General features: G+C 44.8%; 1 protein-coding gene across 1 annotated transcript in view; it reads left to right on the top strand.

The window, feature by feature from the left end:
* Positions 1-13,311, top strand: part of LOC124010395 (protocadherin Fat 4-like) — a 100,077-nt gene extending 86,766 nt beyond the window's left edge. Inside the window, exons 10-17 of the mRNA XM_046322793.1 lie at positions 412-516; positions 792-1,099; positions 3,350-3,435; positions 3,968-4,147; positions 4,540-4,664; positions 4,773-4,990; positions 6,348-6,609; positions 7,798-13,311. Of these exons, the coding sequence (XP_046178749.1) occupies positions 412-516; positions 792-1,099; positions 3,350-3,435; positions 3,968-4,147; positions 4,540-4,664; positions 4,773-4,990; positions 6,348-6,609; positions 7,798-9,692 (3,179 nt within the window). The 3' untranslated portion in view covers positions 9,693-13,311. The remainder of the gene's footprint in view (positions 1-411; positions 517-791; positions 1,100-3,349; positions 3,436-3,967; positions 4,148-4,539; positions 4,665-4,772; positions 4,991-6,347; positions 6,610-7,797) is intronic.
* The last annotated feature ends 4,561 nt before the right edge of the window (positions 13,312-17,872 follow it).

Genomic DNA, 17,872 nt, shown 5'->3' with positions numbered 1-17,872 from the left:
AACTCCACACTTCCTGTTTGCCCTGTCTGGTTGTGGTGAAAGAATGTATCTCCTTTAAACTATTTGTCTCATGTTGCAGGAGTCAGTACCTAAAAATACATGACGCTGCAGGTCATTGTCAGTCTCGCCCCTTGCATACCTTGTTCTGTCTGTGTCTATTAATATATTTTTTTCCTTAAGTCATCGTATTTTCATCATGTCTCTTGGCCCCAGAGATCCAGTAAAGAGGCTATAGTTGTCAAATCTATATATAATCTCCCAATTTATTACCTTTTCACTTATCTAAGTTTCAAATAGATTATCCTAAGTTTGCAATAGCATAGACCCCCTGTGATTTTAAGCCCCCCCCACACATTTTCCTTTGTCATCCCCACCTCGTTCATTTGAATTTGTGTTGTTTTGTGAACCCAGGCAAAACGTGTGATTCCATCATCAATCACTGTGAGTGTAACCCATGTTTTAATGGCGGCTCCTGCCAGAACAGAGTGGATGGATATTACTGTCATTGTCCATTTGGTGAGTATTAACGTAGGGGCAACTGCTAGATGATTGAAAACTATCTGGATTGGCAAAAATGACTGTTGCTATCCCCCATTGTCATTTATTGTATGTCTCCATGTCACATTTATTCACATGTTGTTGAACTGTTTCTCTCTTCTTAGCATGATTAGCGTTAGCCTAGGATGGCAGATGGCAACAGATTCCTAGCTATGTGCTGATTTAGTAGATGCAGCATGGTGAATTATTCATGACTTCCCTGTTTGATTTGTATTCATTCCTTTCGTCCTCAGGGGTCTTTGGAAAACACTGTGAACTCAACAGCTACGGCTTTGAGGAGCTGTCCTACATGGAGTTTCCTAGCCTGGATCCCAACAATAACTACATCTACATCAAGTTTGCCACACTGAAGAGCAACGCTCTCCTCATGTACAACCATGACAACCAGACCGGAGACAAGGCGGAATTCTTGGCTCTGGAGATCTTTGAGGGACAGATGCGCTTCTCGTTTAACTTGGGTAGCGGGACCTATAAACTAATGACCATGATAAAGGTTGCAGATGGACAGTTCCACACGGTTATTGCAAGGAGAGCTGGAATGGTGAGAGTCATTTCTATGTTATATGTATGGCTGTACCAAGATGTCTTTATTTGGTTTTGCACCATAAACGGTTGGGAAAATATATTTTATTGTAAGTTTTAATGGTTTGATGGGACCTTAATTGCAAAAATGTAGAGGGGAAAATCCTAAAGCCACCAGATGTACATAGAAGATTAGTTTATGATTCAATAGCAGTTATGACCTTCTGGGTTTTTATAGCCGAGAGCAGCGTCCACATTTGGCCTCGTCGTCTTTTTTTGCACCATGAGATGATAATTAAACTGCCCACACAGTGGTAGTTCTGTATGGGGTTTTCATAGTTTGTAATTATATTTGATTGCTTGTTGTGATTTACAATATAACCTCCAGAATAGCGTCAGACACTGAAATTCCTTGTATTTGAATCTAGTATTTTCTCTGCCAGTTGGCGGGGAGAGAAAAAATCAGCAGCCTGTCCAACGTTTTATACTGTAAGTCTCCGGCTGGACATCAGATCTGTCATTTCTCACCCTGCACTTGGATTTCATAGGAAACTGGTAAAATCGTTCAATTGTCCGCTTTGAGATGTGCAGAGTGACAGAATGGAAAGGTGTGACAGAATGGCAAGGTACACAACAGGCATTGAGAAATGCGATGCTGCCCTTACTGCACTGCAAATATTACGGGTAGGTTGAGGAATGACCATGTTGAGGCTCTTAGCCGAGCTAGAAGAATGGAAGCAGAGCGGGCACGTGTCGTGCCTGAAGTGCCAAGTCCCTGAGGCGGTGTAAAGCGAACCTGATCAGTGTGATTGGAGAAGGTGATGTGGGTCATTGAGGTTGTCCCTTGAAGGCCTTTTTTCTTCCCCAGATCCTCCACTTTTGGATTCTGAGCAGATGAAAACCAGACACCGTTCGTAGTAATGTATGACGCACCGAGAGTCAAGGACACCGTTGTTTATATGAGAAGCATATTTTAGATCACCCTACTGAAATCGGCACCCCAACAAGCATTGTTTAATTGTTTATACTCTGTTGTTATAGCTTTATTTACAACGGCAATGGCAATGAGAATAGAATGACCACTAAGTTAAGAACACTAATGTAGTTTACGTTTGTTATACAGTCCTGTCTCAATTTAACTGCAACAATTGTGGTCTCATTCTTCTCAAGGCTATTTTTGCCTTATTTCTGTTTGTCTTGTCATGAATGAGAGTGGTTTTAGGCCTCACATAAGAAAATCTACAACTGGTTTACACCCTTTTAGCATCTACATTCAGTTGTTTTCCTCCTCAACAAGTGTTAAACTTGACCTTTTCACACAAATAATCCAACAATAGTGTGTTTCTGTAGACAATGACATGTTTCTGTAGTGTTCAACAGCAGCCATCTTTCTGGATTTGTCATCTGATTTCGTTTACCCTGTTTCATACCTTGTTCCAAGTTAACCAAACAAAAATAATGCTCCTGGTAGTTTTTTTCTTTTCAAAAGGTTTTTCCTTGAGAAAAACCCTTTTCCAATCGTGTGAGACACTTGACAGTGTGTGTATGCTGCGGTTTGGCTGCAGGGACTTTGATCTGAGAGAAAGGCATTAATAAAATGCCCATCTGGCTCTGACGTGTAGGTCTAGCCCTTCAACAATAGCGACAAAGCCCAGAGACAAATTACTCTTGTTTCCCTTGTTGCTTTTTCGCTTCGTAAAACGTTCCTGTGTTAGCAATTACCTCAGGAGACCGAGAAGGGGAGGGGGTCACGTTCTCCGCCATCTCTTGGATGATTTGTGCTCACGCTCCAAGCAGGCCGCTCCGTGTTTACCTAAGATCCTGGTATAGGTGGAGCATGCTGTCATGGTTTTTCAACACGTTCACACACTTTCCTTTTCTCTTGCCACCTCTTTTTTTCCCCACATCAGTCAAGCTTCAGAGACACATAGTGGAAAGTAGAACAATTATTAGCATTGGCTAAGGGTGAAAGTCATATCTTAAGGGAATCTCAGATTAATATTTAGGTTTACTGTACCTCCCATCTTCATAATGATGGTTTCAAATACAGTATGCTATCAAACGACATTGATTGTGACGTACAAAATCAGTCATGTGGTTATCTGTAAACTGGAGTGCTCGTCTGAGTAAGACATGACCGTCTGAGCTGGTACAACTATCAGGAAGGAACAACGTGTGTGGTGATTTGTTGTGTGCTACTACAGTATATGTACTGTACAGTCCAAGGAGAATGACGTGTGTGTGTGTGTCTGCTCCCCTCGTCATGCAGGCTGCGTCCCTGACAGTCGACCTGTGTGGAGACGATCAGGAGCCAGGCTACTGTGCTGTGAGCAACGTGGCTGTGCATACTGACTGGTAAGAACACATCAAGTAGAGCTTAGCACACACCCTGGCAGTGTACACACAGAAGAGAATTTGGGTATAGAGGAAGTATTTATTTCCATATGTAAATGTTCATAGTATACAGTATCTATAGTAATGAGAGAGAAAAACAGAATTCCATTTGAAGCTGTTTACTTTCAGAGTGGCTTACCACCTTCAATGTATGCAAATATCATCATTAGTCACTATCTAAACAATGCGGCAATATCTCAAATCTCTGCAAAGAATGGAACAATCTGTGGGCACATTCATCACCTTGACTGTTCTCAATGAACCCTTGCATATCCAGCTAGCCTAGTGTAAATCATAGTGTATGTAAACACGTACATGGACATCACTTGTACCGTTTAGCATTGTGAGAGGCGCAGAGTGAAAAGCCGTCTGGACCCAGGGGGGGGTGTGTATGCGAGACTCTGTGTGAGCGATCTGGCAGATGAGGAATGGTGCGGGAAGGTCATTGTCATTGTGAGAGGTGCTGACCTCCAGCGGCTTCTCCTTCTCGCAGGATCCTGGACGTTGGGCCCAACAGGCTCTCGGTGGGAGGCGTCAGGTCAATAGAGCCTGTACTTCACCGCCGCGGCCAGGTTGCCACCCACGACTTTGTGGGCTGCATCATGGAGTTTGCCGTCAACGGCCGCCCGCTGGAGCCCAGTCAGGCCCTGGTATCTCATGACATCCTTGACAGGTCTGGTTCCCTCCCTCCCTCCTTCTCTTCTTCTTTTCTGTCTTTCCCTACACCCCCTCCATCCCTCTCAATCCCCCTAAAACCCCAAACTCTCCCAGCAGGATATCTGGTCATTCTCTGAAGCTCTCAACCCTCAAGAACAGCTGAAGAGCCATCTTTGATTTAAATAGCAGATGTACAGTTTTTTGAAATAGTAATCGTAGAATGGAAATTCTTTCTCTTAGTTGGTTGTGAATAGTGGCGAGGATAGATCTTTTAATATGCTAATTCCCTGGATCTTTTATGTTTTTTTTGTATTGCGGGAATCTCATCTGCCGTGTCCTATTGAGGGCCGGCTGTCCACCAGGGGGGCAGACTTGTGTGTGCCTGTCTGACTGTCTATTTGTTTGTAGATGTCCCAGACTGGAAGGAGCCTGCACAGCCAACCTCTGCAGACACGGGGGCACCTGCATTGACTACTGGTCCTGGCAGCAGTGCAAATGCATGGAGGGCTTCACCGGAAAATACTGCGAGAAATGTACAAATAATTTGGAGGGGAATTTTGTCATACACTTCTGAATTTGACCATTACTCAGAAGGCAGATGGTATTATTTTCTTTGACTTGTGCTTTTCATTCTTTCATAGACATCACGGCCGACACGGCTCTCTCACTGGATGGGACTGGACGCCTTGACTACGCCATGCGCCAGAGCCCCAAACGGGACATCCTGCTGCGCCAGAGCCTCATGGGCTTGACCTCTGACCTCTCTGGGCCCAGCAGCCTCAAGGTTAAGTTCCGCACCCGCAGCAAGAGTGGCACCCTGCTCCACGTCCAGGAGAGCAGCAACTACACCACCATCAAGGTAAAGGAAGTCTCCACGGAGCGAAACCCTATTGGGTAACAAGCCACACACAGTACAAATACTGTATGCATGCAGAGATGCGCTTCTAGTGCTAATGTGTTTGTCTGTTTTGCTTTTCCCAAACCATTCTGAGGTTTCTATACTTAGATTTCTCACTCACACGCGTTCATTTGTGTCTGTTTCTCCATCTGCCACTCGGTCCACACTTAAACATGTCACACGTATGCACAATCCTCCCTTTTAACCCCCACCCCCTGAGTCAAAGCTATAAGGGGATCTGTGTCTTTATCACCTCCTCTCATTACCCTTACATATACGCTCCTTCATTCTGCTGATATAGAGTTCAAGGCTTTGACTGATCCGGGGCAGCTGTCCGAGGGCCCAAGCTCTTATTCATCCTTTTCCTTTTTTCCCCCAGTCCACTTCCTTTCCCTCTAGGACACACCGGGTCTCTCTGGTTGTGTTTTCCAGTGCAGTGCGTGTCCCCCCAGAATCCCCCTACCATTACTACTATACGGTCCAAAGAACAATATTGAATGTACTGCTTGACCCCCCCCCCAACCCCCCCTCCCAAAAAATATATATGCATAGGGTATAAATAACGTGATGTAAAAGAGATAAGTTAAATTGGTTCTCCAGATCTCGTTTCCTGTGTTTTTGGCTCGTGTGATTTTTCTTTTCTCTTCCATTTCCAGATTTTCGTCGTGGGCCTTTAAAATCAATTCTTCCTGAAGCTACATACCATTGCTGATGTTTTGTTTCTTTGAAGGGGAGGCAAAAGAGGTTACTTTTCCACTTTAGGCTGAAATATATGAGATTACCATATACAATGCCTGGCACACTGTCATTTTGATGAATTACTTCTATATGATTCACTCTGTTGCGTATGGATATAGTTTATGCATATTGAAGGTAATAGTATGAACGTTCCTGCATACCTAATATGATCATCATAATAATAGCTGGTTTACTGGTATTTGGCATATGCAACCTTTACCTCTGCACTGCAACCGTCGTTGTTGTAAAGGAAAATGTGTTTTCAATCAACGTAACTGGTATAATAACGGTACTGTAAATTAAATAGATTATTAGTATTACAAAACAAGAACAGCTCTCCAACTGAAACAAAACATCAGCAACATCTCTGAGTTGGGAATTATCAGAGCATACAATCACATCGTCATGCTTATCACATTTATCCACTCTTTCCTTCTCAACAAACAATACAGTATCAGTCTGTCTGCCGGGCCTGCATTCCTGTCTGTCTGTGTCCATCCGTCTGCCCAATCCATCCGTTTGTCCTCGTCTGCCTATCTGTCCATCCATCTAACTCAGTCTCTGTCTTTTTCCCTCCCAGCTGAAGAACGGCAATGTCCACTACATATCTGATGCTGGTGTGGGGGGTAAGGTGGAGAGGACCCTGGGAGAGATGGTCCTATCAGATGGCCAGTGGCACGTCCTGCAGGTCTTCAAGAACGGCTCTTCAACCTCCCTCCACGTGGACGGGGCACTCGTCAAGCTCATCCAGCACCCCACGCAGGACTTCGGGGGTCTCAACGTCCTGACCATGTCCCTCGGTGGAGTCCCCTCCGGGCCCACCCAGCAGAGAATTGCATCAGGTGAGGTGGTGATGTGTGAAGTTTCTGTTATTGTCATACAGTATGTGTATGGTAGATACCTTTTTCAATTAATATAAGGTCTTCTGTTGAATCAGACCATATGTTGCAGTCCTGCTCTCTGGAGCAAGTGTAAATTGTGTTTTATTTGACATTGGACAAATTGTAGAAGAGAGTTAATGCTGCTCTCTTTTACAGATCATTTCTAGACAGTAACTAATGTGAAAGTAGTTTGATTAGGTGGGGAGCCCTGCCTTTGATGCTTTCATGTTTTCATCTTATTGCCATGGAATCGTGTCTTGGATTAGATCTAAATCAGATCAGATGTCACATATCAAATGTTTTCGGACTTGAAAATAGTTTGGATAGGGTGAACGAGAGGGCTTCCAGGGGGAAGGGATACACCACTGTACATTTTAGACTTTTATTGGAAAGAAAATGACTTTATACTATGGACTAACATGGTAAAAAAGAAGCAATTTTAATGATTTGTTGGCCTCTTTCACACAATAAGGTAAAGATATACTTCAAAATAAACGTGCATGCCTATGGCAGGCTGACTTGCCTAGCACGAAGATTATCTGGTCCCGGTTTCTTGGGGCCACACATACACCAAATAGGAACTGACCCTCGCTTAATATGCATGTAGAAGCATTTGTGGTCTGGTGTGCATTCAACTAGTAAGGATCTAATGAATAGAACAAAATGGGATAAATTCAATAAACATGTGTTTACATCTGTGAGGGAACTTTGTGGAGCAAAATGAAAGCGAAGGTTTGAATTAGTCACCAAAACATTTCTTCCAGATGGATGTCTTGAAGCGATACGAGGTCTGAAGATTGTCTGGCATCCACCTCCTATGTTTTTGAAAATAATTACATTGGCTTCTCTCAGAGTTGCCAACGATTTATTTACGCGTTTGAGAATGTGATTTGTCGAGGTGTTTTCCATGAGGACATTTCATTGAGATTTTGGCCGATGCTTAACCAATTTGCCGACTAAACAAAATTCCTCCAGTTCTGATTATAGCTTTCAGTTCCTGTTATTTACAAGTTGGCGATCCCAGCCACTTGGCACATTCTGAAAAGCGCTCAAACTTAATTCGGAAATTATCACTGTGTTGTCTTAATAGCCGTCCAGGAGTGCTTCCTGTTATTTGAACACCTCTTCCTCTCCCTATTCTTCCCACAGGCTTCGACGGCTGCCTGGCCTATGTGAAGTACAATGGGGAAAATCTTCCCTTCAGCGGAGATCACAGCACTGTCACCATCTCTAAGACCAGCCCAGCCGTCAAGATCGGCTGCAGAGGGCCCAACCTGTGTGAGAGCAGCCCATGCTGGGACGGCCTGATGTGCGTCAACCAGTGGTATACCTACCAGTGCCTCCCGCCCGGCGAATGCGCCTCGAACCCCTGCCAGAACCGAGGGAGCTGCGTCCCTGGCCCCCACTCTAGTTACACCTGCGTCTGCTCTGAATTCTACACTGGCAAGACCTGCGAGACCCTGGTGGCGTGCCTGGGGGTTCAGTGCCCTCAGGGCACACTCTGCAAGACAGCCAACAACGGCGGCTTCATCTGCAGCCCGAGCCCCACGGTCACGGAGCTGACCTTGCCCATCTGGGCGGTACCGGCCATTGTGGGCAGCTGTGCCACAGCCCTGGCCCTGGTGGTGCTCAGTCTGATCCTCTGCAACCACTGCAAGGGCCGCAACAAGACCAACGTGCCAAAGGAGGAGAAGCAGCCCAAGGAGAAGAAGAAGAAGAAGAAGAAAGGGAGCGAGAACGTGGCGTTTGACGACCCAGATAACATCCCGCCGTACGGCGACGACATGACGGTGAGGAAGCAGCCTGAGGGCAACCCCAAGCCAGACATCATCGAGAGGGAGAACCCCTACCTGATCTATGACGAGACCGACATCCCCCACAACAACGAGACCATCCCCAGCGCCCCGTGTGCCCCCTGCCAGATGCCTGAGGCAGATATTGAACACTATGACATAGACAACGCCAGCAGCATCGCCCCGTCCGACGCCGACATCATCCAGCATTACAAGCAGTTCCGCAGCCACACGCCCAAGTTCTCCATCCAGAGACACAGCCCTCTGGGCTTCGCCAGACAGTCTCCCCTGCCCTTGGGGGCCACTAGCTACAACTACCAGCCCCAGTACAGCCAGGCCCTGAGGTCCACCCCTCTCAGCCACTCAGCCTGCCCCACACCCAACCCCCTCTCCAGGCACAGCCCGGCTCCCTTCACCAAGCCCTCGTCCTTCTACCGCAACACCCCCACTAGGGAGCTGAACCTGGCCCGCCGGGATGGAAGCCCCCTGGACCTGCACCACAACGAGATAGGCCAGCCGGGCGCCATGTTCAACTACGCCACCCGGCTGGGCCGCCGCAGCAAGAGCCCGCAGACCATGGCGGGCCACGGCTCCCGGCCGAGCAGCCGGCTCAAGCAGCCCATTGAGCAGATCCCTCTGGAGACGGGACCCCCTGTGGGGCTGTCCATCGAGGAGGTGGAGCGGCTCAACACACCGCGGCCCCGCAACCCCAGCATCTGCAGCGCCGACCATGGCCGCTCCTCATCCGAGGAGGACTGCCGGAGGCCCATGTCGCGGGTCCGCAATCCGGCCGACGGCATCCCCGCCCCCCCGGAGTCATCATCTGAGAGTGACTCTCACGACTCCTTCACCTGCTCCGAGATGGAGTACGACCGGGAGAAGCCCGTGGCCTACAGCTCCAGGGTTCCCAAGCTGTCGCAGGTCAACGAGTCGGACGCCGACGATGAGGACTACGGCGGGCGGCTCAAGCAAAGGCGTTACTCTAGCCGGTGGGCCGAGGGCGGACCCGCTGCACAGGCGCCGATGACGGACCATTACACTTTGCCCCACAAACTGGGCCAGCAAGCCGGGGGCTTCAACTGGGACAACCTGTTGAACTGGGGCCCCGGCTTCGGCCATTACGTGGATGTGTTCAAGGACCTGGCCCTGTTGCCGGAGAACGCAGCTGCAAAAGAGATGGACATTGAGATGAACAGTGGGGACGGGTCAGTGACCATTCTGAATGAAGGGGAGGCCGAGCAATATGTATAAGACTATTTATTACAATCCCGTACAATATGGTATGTTCTCTGAAAGACAAACTAAGACGATGTATATAAGAAGCAGAGAACATTGGACTCGCAGTCTCCATTAATGTCTTTGTGCAATAAGGCAGAAAGGGACACCTGTAATATTACTTCGAATGGAGTGTAAACCTCCTGGAAGAGTTTACCAGTCCTTTCCAGACCTCATACTGTAACTGTACAATCATTCATCTCTTTAAGGCGTCATTATGCGAAATACATTAACACCAAATGGTTGGAACAAAGAGCCTGTGTCTGAATTCAATTTAGGTACTGCAAAGCTCCATTTTATCTTAATCAAAATGTTTCTGGTCTGTATTATCAATAATGCCACTCCTTTGCAAGACTTCTGTTACATTCACTTGTGAGAGATAAGCGATAACGTTGAAACACTTTGCAGGAGAAATTCCAAAGGCCATAGCAATAGAAACCCAGTCCCGATTCTCATTTTTAAAAGGAAGCATGTGTGTTTTGATCCCACTGCACCTGTAAGCATCAAGATACAGCCCTCGGTGTGAAAATGAGCGCACCACTTTGTTCGCACGGTAATCGAGGCCTGCCAATGTTATGACACGAGCACGGTGACCACTTTCTCTGGCTGTATGTGCTCACAGATGACCGGCTAAGCACTCCAAGACCTAAGATTAATCAAGTCCCTGCCTTACCGACATTTGAGGATGGAGAATGTGGAGGTTACTGTTGGTTCTGTTGGCTGGGGGTGGGAAGGTTCTGGGGTGAATAGTCTGGGTCACAATCCTCCGAGCTGGAGTGTTATTCGACCAGCCAAAAGGTTTGGGCAAGGCTAGCTGATCCATCCCGTCTTGACGTGAACCCCCCCCCTACTAAGACTATGAACTTGTGTACATTTTTTTAATTCATGGGAAATCATGGAAGTTATAGTTGTCAGTGTTTTTGTCCATTATTTTTAAATGTATGGTTTCTACTTTTTGTACTGTTTTATTAACTTAAGTGACTTAAGCAGTGTTTTATGGATATGTTCACCTGCTCAAGTGTATGTTCTTACTTTCAGGGAAAGTAAGATCGAAGACTTATTTTTTACATTTGTTACGTATGTAACATCAATATTTTCCACTTTTGATAAAACTATAACATGCTTTGTAAATGTAAAAAGCCAATAACAGAATAAAAAGTATTTATTTAAAGGGTCTCGTTTAATACAAGGTGAGCACACCATGCGGTAAGCAATCTCACTGCAATCCTACGGGGGCTGTCTAAAAATAACGCAAACTTAAAATAGGAACCTTATATAGCAGTTCAATAATGTGGGTGGTAAGGTATTTTATACTCTAAGGACTCTAAGCCTGTTGTGAGCTGAATTGAACAAAACATTTCAAAAGGCCATTGAGTACCTAAATGAAACTGAGCCACGGTGCTGGCAGCCAAGCACAACATACAGCGGACCTTGCGACGCAGGGCCCTGTATTGCTTTCAACAATTATTTACATCTGGCTTATTCAGCAGAACAATTTTTTCGTAGCCTGGTGATCCGGTATGCAACATGCTTATCTTCTCTGTCATCGAGAAAGAGAGAGAGAGAGAGGCCATGAACCAAGCGAGGAGTGACAGCTCCAATCTGGTGGATTACTGTGGGCTCCTGGAGAGGTTCTGTCCTGCCGAGGCCAATGTTGACGAAGCCTGCTTGGGAATGCTGTACCATGCTGATGCTGAAATAATAATAACACTCATAATGATAATGACAGCAAGTGAAAAAGAACCTTGAGTAAATACAAGAGAAGATGAATTCAAAATGAACCTCACAGCATCTCTCTCTCTCTTTACTGTTTGTGAGACTGGCATGGCAGGGTATCAAATTGAATAGAGGAGTCAAAGATTGCGTAGCAATGCACTCCAACTATATGTGAATTAGAAAGGGAGACAAACCCCTATAGGTGAGAGGGAAACAGGGCTGCATTAAGGGAGTATTGTCCTACTAAATAAAACTAGAGAAATGGGTAGACACTGTATACTTGTCGTAGAAGGATTTGTTGTAGTTGAAAAGTTGCCAAAATTGTGTTGTGGAATTGTCTTATCGTAATAATTGCCACTAGCTGGTTATGAAATGGAATTGCTACAGTGTATACCGTATATTTCTGAGGAACATAATATAGAACACTGGATAAACACAGTTAATGTTATTTCAATGGAGTCAAATGGACAAACACTCGTAGGGCTATATTCAATCCGTATCGCAGAAGTTCAGCGTTACAGCTCGATTGAAAATTAGGGGCTCTCTCCAACCCTTAACGCTGACGCCTTACAGATTTCGTGACAGAAATGTGAAAGATCATTTCCGATTGAGGTGACGAATGCAGCGTTTACTGTGAATGCCGTCTCCGCGGGAACATTGACTTTCAATTTCAATTGGGCTTTAACGGCTGAATTCCCACGATAAAGATTGAACAGGTAATGTTCCCCGCGTTAGCGGAGGCCGCGTTCATAGTAAGCGATATATATATATATATATATATATATATATGTCGGCTCAATCTGAAATGACCTTTACATTTCTAACGCGCAATCTATAACACTTCAGAGATACAGATTTAGTAGAGGCCCCTAGTCAAGCACAACTTCACATGATTACATTTGTTAGTTTAGCAGTGCAGGGTGACTTAAGTTATCAACGTTCACCACATGAAGTTATCAACGTGTCAAGATAAAATTGGAACAAATTGTTTTCCAAGCGAGCGATAATGACGAAGATGCCAACAAGGCGTTCCTGATGTTCTGTATCTCCTCGTGCCAAAACCTTCTTTGTCTTGACTGAAGGCGCAAAAGGAGCTAGAGGCAATTTCCCATGCAGCTTAGTGGTGAGCGAAACCATTTTAAAGTCAACAAGTGTCATCGAAATAAAACTGCCATTAAAATGGTTCACTATTTTAAAATCCACAAGTGTCATCGAATGAAATTGCCATTACAATGGTTTTGATCTACTCTGTTTACTTTGACTTGTCCTCAATGTTTATAAGAGGATGTGGTGTGGCAATATTATTGACTTTCTTAAATCATCCAGTTCGTTCAAAACCCTCCCAGAGCTTGTTTATAAAGATTGATTATTCCTAAGACTCCGGCGTCATGAGGCACGATGAAACTATAACAGCTTTCCTTAGGCTTAAATGATGTGGCTTTTAATTAAAAGCATTGTCAGAGGAACATACGCCTTATTCACTAACAAGACTCAGAGTTGTTGGCTGATCCTAAAATCTATTCTGGGAAGTGGCCTGCCTATCTTGCATGTAGTTAAAGCTCTAGAGGATAATCTACTGACTGGAACATCATACGAAGAGATTAGTTCCAAAACGCTATATCCATTCACTATTCACATTTGTTTGTTTTATTATCAGAAATGATTGCTTTTGGGTACCTGTTTTGTCTGTGAAATATATTACTGTTCTCAAATTTTTTAATTCCTAGATTTTGAATGTGTATTAACATGGATTTTGTTGCAAAACGCTGTATGCTGTATACATTGCTTAGCTGGAATAGAATGTTTGTTTCCTGTATATTTTAAATACATAACTCATATTACCTGTATTGATTCATTTAAATAAATTATTTTGTTAAAATATTGACGTCACAAATGTATCATTTGTACCGGTCTTTGCTAAAAATGTGACTATTTGTCTGACTATCAGTGCAAAAGAAATCTCAGAGTGAGGCGTATATATGTAGCGTTTTGCAACAAAACATTGATTATTTATCACTCTGAAATGAAATGATCTCGTGATTCGTTTCAAACAAATACATGTCTGTCATTGAACAAAGTGAGGTTATTTAAACAATAAAAGCTCATTTGCCAACATTTCCGAAAATGGATATATAGCTTTTTGCAATTAAACTCTTCATTAATGACTATCTTTTTGAGGCAGGTGTTCATTTATGCTTACAGAATCTTAAGGCCTTGATGGATAAAATGGAGGACAATCGCTGGCTCATTGGTGAAATACTTGCACGTGAAATAACAGCTAAAGAGATCTACATAATGAGGAGTGTTCAAGTTCACATCTGCATCAAAGCTGTGTCGTTGCCTTCAGTAGTGTTCCTCAATGCTGTGCATTAACGCAGCCAAGTCGATGCCTTTCAACTGACATGAAAGCATCAATGAAATAAACTGCGGGCGAAGAGAGAAATGGTTTACATACTTTTGTATGTCTGCATCTTTGGAATATAATATATTGTTTCTATGACTTGCTGGCACATTCTCTCGTCCAAAGGGAAGGATTATGTAGGCTTATACCGTATGCAGTGGCGTGTCCAGAGGGCGGCTACGTCCACCCCTGAATTCTGATTGGCCACCCATGTGCCCCCTACCAGAATTCTGAGATCTGATAGATTGTCAATGAATATATTGATCATTTTGACCAAGACGTTAAAAAAAGAGTACGACATGCCATATTGTTTTTGGCCAAACAGCACCAGATACACGGGCTACAGATACCAAGACAGAGCGGCACTGTTTGCCTCGCGAATTGAAGGAACATTATGAAACACGGATACACACATATTGGGAAATCATTTTTTACGTTTCTTTTTATTTGTAAACATTTCACTGGAAGCCTTGCTTCCCTTGGCATCCATGGATACATGCCACTTTGTAGGCCGAACGACGTGACACTGACGCCGTTGGTAATTGATGTCCCTTTCCATTCAAATGGCGGTGGCACGGAGCGCTGTTGGGATGCTGGTCTTATTTTGGAGGTAGGTGAAGGTGCTAAGGTAGCCTACTTTTTGAAGTGATTAGTTTGACAATCAGATGAAAACATCATGACTGGTTGTGGTCATGACACATGAAAAGGTCATGCATTTTTACAGTTAAATAACATATTTACTATAAAGCCCATGAAAAAAAGATGGTGCTCGTGCACGCATAGGAGGTCCCAATAAAAAAAAGTCACGGTAGAATTCACACTCTGGATGGCATTTTCACAAAGTGAATTGACTCCTGTATGATAATGCCCTCATACAAAAATCCTGACCTTGGACGCAAACACTTTAACAAGACTTTTCAAGTTGATTTATGATTTACCTCAACAGGGAAATGTACCAAAACTAAGCATTTAAAGCGTCAAACTATAACAATTATATTGAACAAAAATCCATCTTGCATCGATTAAGGTTCAAAATGTTATGGCCACCCTAAACTGGTTCTGTGCCCCACCTTGGTCACCCCATTCAAAATGTTATGGCCACCCTAAACTGGTTCTGTGCCCCACCTTGGTCACCCCATTCAAAATGTTATGGCCACCCTAAACTGGTTCTGTGCCCCACCTTGGTCACCCCATTCAAAATGTTATGGCCACCCTAAACTGGTTCTGTGCCCCACCTTGGTCACCCCATTCAAAATGTTATGGCCACCCTAAACTGGTTCTGTGCCCCACCTTGGTCACCCCATTCAAAATGTTATGGCCACCCTAAACTGGTTCTGTGCCCCACCTTGGTCACCCCATTCAAAATGTTATGGCCACCCTAAACTGGTTCTGTGCCCCACCTTGGTCACCCCATTCAAAATGTTATGACCACCCTAAACTGGTTCTGTGCCCCACCTTGGTCACCCCATTCAAAATGTTATGGCCACCCTAAACTGGTTCTGTGCCCCACCTTGGTCACCCCATTCAAAATGTTATGGCCACCCTAAACTGGTTCTGTGCCCCACCTTGGTCACCCCATTCAAAATGTTATGGCCACCCTAAACTGGTTCTGTGCCCCACCTTGGTCACCCCATTCAAAATGTTATGGCCACCCTAAACTGGTTCTGTGCCCCACCTTGGTCACCCCATTCAAAATGTTATGGCCACCTAAACTGGTTCTGTGCCCCACCTTGGTCACCCCATTCAAAATGTTATGGCCACCCTAAACTGGTTCTGTGCCCCACCTTGGTCACCCCATTCAAAATGTTATGGCCACCCTAAACTGGTTCTGTGCCCCACCTTGGTCACTGCATTCAAAATGTTATGGCCACCCTAAACTGGTTCTGTGCCCCACCTTGGTCACCCCATTCAAAATGTTATGGCCACCCTAAACTGGTTCTGTGCCCCACCTTGGTCACCCCATTCAAAATGTTATGGCCACCCTAAACTGGTTCTGTGCCCCACCTTGGTCACCCCATTCAAAATGTTATGGCCACCCTAAACTGGTTCTGTGCCCCACCTTGGTCACCCCATTCAAAATGTTATGGCCACCCTAAACTGGTTCTGTGCCCCACCTTGGTCACCCCATTCAAAATGTTATGGCCACCCTAAACTGGTTCTGTGCCCCACCTTGGTCACCCCATTCAAAATGTTCTGGACAAGCCACTGCTTATATGCCACCCTCTTGAAAACGCTACCAGAAGCGTCTGATAAGTGCTAAGCAGCAAACATCAACTGGTATCAAACGTCCCGTTGCAGTGCCACTACACGCCCTGTTTCAATCTGCAGACGCTAAGAGGACAACACTTCCCATCTGGTATGAGTTACGACGTTAAACTGCTGGCTCAGCATTTTGTTTTATTTTGTTTTGTTTTCTAATTCGGGGGGATGCTGACTTAATTGCCGCCTAGCTCTCTGTGCTTGGCTAACGGTTGAACTAGTGTCCTGTCCCCTGGGGAAAAAATAACACACTTGTCTTAGATTTGGAAAGATAGTCTGGTTGACATTGATTTGGGGTGAGATAAAGGCACATTTGACTCCAGTAACTATAGTGGACATTTACAGTGCCTCCAACCTAAATGTTTGAGTTCAGGGGTTTTACTCGGAGTCGGCTATCCATCAGACAGAGGGGTCTCCTTCAAGTCATCCATGGTCTCAGCTTCAAGACACAAACATGGAAAAAGTGATTGTCTACAAGCAATGGTCAACAAGTAATCCCCAGTCAGGCCAAAGCCACAGCACATAGCACTACACACACAAACATCTGCATGGGCCAAGTCCTTACACTGCCAAGTATGCATCTGTGGGTGGGTCGCCTATCCAAATGTTTACTCACTCTGCTGGCCACCACCTCATCATATAACATTGAATGCATACTGATAGTCATTCCTCCATTTATGGAGTGTATATGCTAAATCCCTTGTCATGGAATCTCTATAGAGCAAAGAAAGACAACGGAGACCAAATCAATGCTGCTACTGGTGCCCAAGACCTGCCAAAGTTGGCAAAGAACACAGAACTGTAGAAACTACTCCATAAAAATTGCTTCACAGAGTTCCCTAAGTAAGTCAAGCAATTACTCGGAATGCACCATGGGAATTGGTTTATTTCATTAATCGTTGTGCGAATTGAAGAAGACACGTGTCAGTTATCACACTCACAGGTAGTCATTTCCCCATAACTATTTCCACACTAACAATAGGGAAAGAAGACACCCGTTTTAAGTTGAGGCGCACACAGTCTCAGTGTATTGCCAATCTTTACAATATTCCCCTTTTTCAGTGATTGTGAAGCCCAGACCCGACAGCTCTGAATTATGTGTTGCTGATTCGTTCTCTCAACTACAGTAAGAAACGTAGAAACAGCTGCCTTCTATGTAGTTACCACATATTTCAGCATGGCTGTTATGTTTATGAAGTCATTCTGTAGGGGGATTTTTACACACAATGACCTGCTGGCCAGCAACTATTCCAGAGGACCTTTTCAGTACTTCCTGTGCACTTGTAGTTTATAGACTTGTAGTATTGTACTCTGGATGGGGATCATAATGTAAAATACCACCACAAATCATTTGTTTCCTGCGTTTGAATTTGACTGCACTGGGTTGCATCCCAAGTTGACCTAATTCTGTACCTGAGGGAATTTTTACTTCTGTAGTTGTCTACTACTTCATAAGTCCTTCTTTGACAGGCTTGCATGTATATATAGAGGGGGGGTAAACAAAATCCGCATCCAAATAAATGCCTCTCTTTAGTATGGAGGAGTGCACAGACACTTAACAGCCGTTTCAGGCACATACATTTTCACAATAACATTCATTGCCTAATTGTCGGCCTTCACTCATTGGGCATACTTCAGTCGCTCCGTATCCCCTATTTAGTGGGCTCTGGTCAAAAAGCACCGATGGGCCTGGTCAAAAGTAGTTCACTTTATAGGGAATATGGTGTCGTTGGGGACAAACCTTGTTATATACCCCTTAGCTCAGTCGCTAACGCCAGGG

This window comes from Oncorhynchus gorbuscha, linkage group LG23 (assembly GCF_021184085.1).
Source record: "Oncorhynchus gorbuscha isolate QuinsamMale2020 ecotype Even-year linkage group LG23, OgorEven_v1.0, whole genome shotgun sequence".
Classification (NCBI taxonomy): Eukaryota; Metazoa; Chordata; class Actinopteri; order Salmoniformes; family Salmonidae; genus Oncorhynchus; species Oncorhynchus gorbuscha.
This window is presented reverse-complemented; position numbering and strand designations above follow the sequence as displayed.